Source organism: Arachis ipaensis, chromosome B03 (genome assembly GCF_000816755.2).
Source record: "Arachis ipaensis cultivar K30076 chromosome B03, Araip1.1, whole genome shotgun sequence".
In the NCBI taxonomy this organism is placed as follows: Eukaryota; Viridiplantae; Streptophyta; class Magnoliopsida; order Fabales; family Fabaceae; genus Arachis; species Arachis ipaensis.
Window position 1 is genome coordinate 133,321,860 of NC_029787.2, and position 3,090 is coordinate 133,324,949.

At 45.0% G+C, this 3,090-nt stretch overlaps 1 protein-coding gene across 1 annotated transcript; it reads left to right on the plus strand.

Annotated features, from left to right (window-relative positions):
* On the plus strand, nt 23–2,489 carry LOC107632055 (9-cis-epoxycarotenoid dioxygenase NCED3, chloroplastic-like). Its single transcript, XM_016335693.2, has one exon. It carries the CDS (start codon nt 236–238, stop codon nt 2,153–2,155), a length of 1,920 nt encoding a protein of 639 aa, XP_016191179.1. The 5' UTR covers nt 23–235; the 3' UTR covers nt 2,156–2,489.

Here is a 3,090-nt window from a genome sequence, read left to right on the forward strand (position 1 = left end):
GTTGACCCAAGCACGCAGTTGCAAACGTTGCAAACTTGCAATCTCAACTCTGAATAATCTCAATGATCATGGCACCATCTTCAATAGCACTCAACAGTGCTAGTAGTAGTACATGGGCTAAGAAGCCACATCAACTGTCACGCCCTTTCTCTTCTCAATCGATAGTATCTCTTGTTGACCCAAGCACACACCACTTGCAGTTGCAAACTTGCAATCTCAACTCTGAATAATCTCAATGATCATGGCACCATCTTCAATAGCACTCAACAGTGCTAGTAGTAGTACATGGGCTAAGAAGCCACATCAACTGTCACGCCCTTTCTCTTCTCCCACTCCACAATCGATAGTTGAGTTGGGCTTCCCCACAAAGTCCACCACCATAAACCAGAGGAAGAAGCCCATTAGAAAGGCTAATAATAGTGTAGGAGGAGTTCAGTGCGCAATACACTCCCCCTCCGTGTTTCATTTCCCAAAACAACCCTACACCCAACCATTAATTACCGAAGATCACCCTCCCCAAAAGCCCCAATGGAACCCGTTCCAAAGGCTAGCAGCAACGGCACTCGACATGTTCGAGGCCGCGTTACTCTCACGCGAGCAACACCAACCACTTCCTAAAACAGCCGACCCTCGCGTCCAAATCGCCGGCAATTTCGCTCCAGTACCAGAACAGCCAGTTGTTCACTCCCTTCCCGTAACGGGAACCATACCGGATTCCGTTAACGGCGTCTACCTTCGTAACGGTGCCAATCCTCTGTTCGAGCCTACTGCCGGCCACCACCTATTTGACGGTGACGGCATGATCCACGCCGTCACTATCAATGGTGGCACTGCAAGCTACGCATGCCGCTTCACCGAGACCGAGAGGCTCGTCCAGGAGAGGAAGCTTGGCCGCGCCGTGTTCCCCAAGGCCATCGGCGAGCTTCACGGCCACTCCGGCATCGCCAGGCTCCTCCTCTTCTATGCGCGGGGTTTGTGCGGGATCCTCGACAACCGTCATGGCTCCGGCGTCGCGAACGCAGGCCTCGTCTTCTTCAACGGCAGGCTTCTCGCCATGTCGGAGGACGACCTCCCCTATGAGGTGCAAATCACTACCTCCGGCGACCTGAAAACTATTGGCCGTTACAGCTTCGGGAACCAGCTCAATTCCACCATGATCGCGCACCCGAAGGTCGATCCCGTTTCTCGCGAGCTCTTCGCTCTCAGCTATGATGTGTCCAGGCCGTACCTGAAGTATTTCCGGTTCTCGCCGGAGGGGGAGAAATCGCCGGACGTGGAAATCCGACTCTCTGTTCCGACGATGACGCACGACTTCGCGATCACGGAGAATTTCGTGGTGATCCCTGACCAGCAGGTAGTGTTCAAGCTAGGGGAGATGATCAAGGGAGGGTCGCCGGTGATGTACGACGGCAAAAAGAAATCGAGGTTCGGGATTCTCCCCAAGTACGCGTCGGACGCTTCCAGCATCGTGTGGGTGGAGTCGGCGGACACATTCTGCTTCCACCTGTGGAACGCGTGGGAGGAGGCGGAAACAGAAGAGGTGGTGGTGATGGGGTCGTGCATGACGCCGCCGGACTCGATCTTCAACGAGAGCGAGGAAAGCCTGAAAAGCGTGCTGTCAGAGATAAGGCTGAACCTGAAAACAGGCGAGTCAAAGCGGCGCAACGTTGTCCCTGATGAAGCAGAGCAAGTAAACCTGGAGGCCGGAATGGTGAACCGAAACCGACTGGGGAGAAAAACAAGGTTCGCATACCTAGCGGTGGCGGAACCATGGCCTAAGGTTTCGGGTTTCGCTAAGGTGGACCTTGTGAGCGGGGAAGTGAAGAAACACTGCTATGGGGAGAGAAGGTTCGGCGGGGAACCATTCTTCTTGCCTAAAGAGAATAATAATAATAATAATAATAATAATAATAATAATAATAATAATAAGAGTTTGTGCGACGAAGACGAAGGGTACATTATGACGTTTGTGCATGACGAGAGTACGTGGAAATCAGAGCTTGAGATCGTGAACGCTAAGGATCTGAAGTTGGAAGCGACGGTGAAGTTGCCGTCTCGAGTACCTTACGGTTTTCATGGGACTTTTGTGGAAGCTAAGGAATTGGCGAAGCAGGCGCTACATGCCAACGGGACTACTGTACTCCACCACGTCTAATCTAATGTTATTAGTGAAAAAGAAAGTTACCTTTATAAAGAGCATAGAATAGTTTGTTATATATTGCCAATTATGTCTTATGTGAGGAGAATGCTACCAGAGGGATCAGTAGAGAGTAGGGAGTAGGGAGACTAACAGGTTTCCGGTTTCTCTTAGAGCAAAGTTTTTTTTTAATTATGTTTATGAGTACAATTATAATATAGTATATACCTTTTAGTTTTAGGAATCAACAGCAGCTTGTAGTTTAGACTTGTAATTAGATGCAGCTCAGCTACTTTCTGTTTCTTTTCTTTTATGTTTGTATATTCATAGACTTGGGCAACTTGGTTTCCATGCTTCCACGCACCTGACTCTGCATTGCATGCTCTGTTTTCTTTCAGACATTTCATTACCGGATTCTCATACTTGGGAAAACTCACCTGCATGCCCTGCCACTTGTATTCAGATGTACTTAACTAGGAAAATAATATATAAGTTTAGTGAAAGACTAATTATTTATTAAAAAAATATTATTTGTATATCAAAATTAATTATTAATATATTTATATATAAATATGCGTGTAATTTAATTTATTTTTAATATATATTTATATTTCAATATATATTTTATACTGATAACTAATTTTAATTACTGATTTAGTGTATATATAACATTATTCTTAATTCTATTAATATCCTTAGAAGTAAATTTTATTCCACTTGAAATTTTGGCCAAAACTAATTACTCTAGTCAAAAAGAAAGAAAATACTTTTCAAGTAATTTCAATATAATCATTTGTAATATGCCACATGTATCCAAAATGTTATTAGTAACTCGATTTCCACTTAGAAGTAATCTTTTTAACTTACATAACAACAAATTTTTTTTTCTTTTTCTTTTAGTATTGGCAGTCACGCTAGCTGCCATTTTACAGCTAAAAATAAATATATAAGAC

Bases quoted from the DNA above. Each gene is read 5' to 3' on its own strand.
- LOC107632055 (XM_016335693.2), top strand. From the start codon at position 236: ATGATCATGGCACCATCTTCAATAGCACTCAACAGTGCTAGTAGTAGT.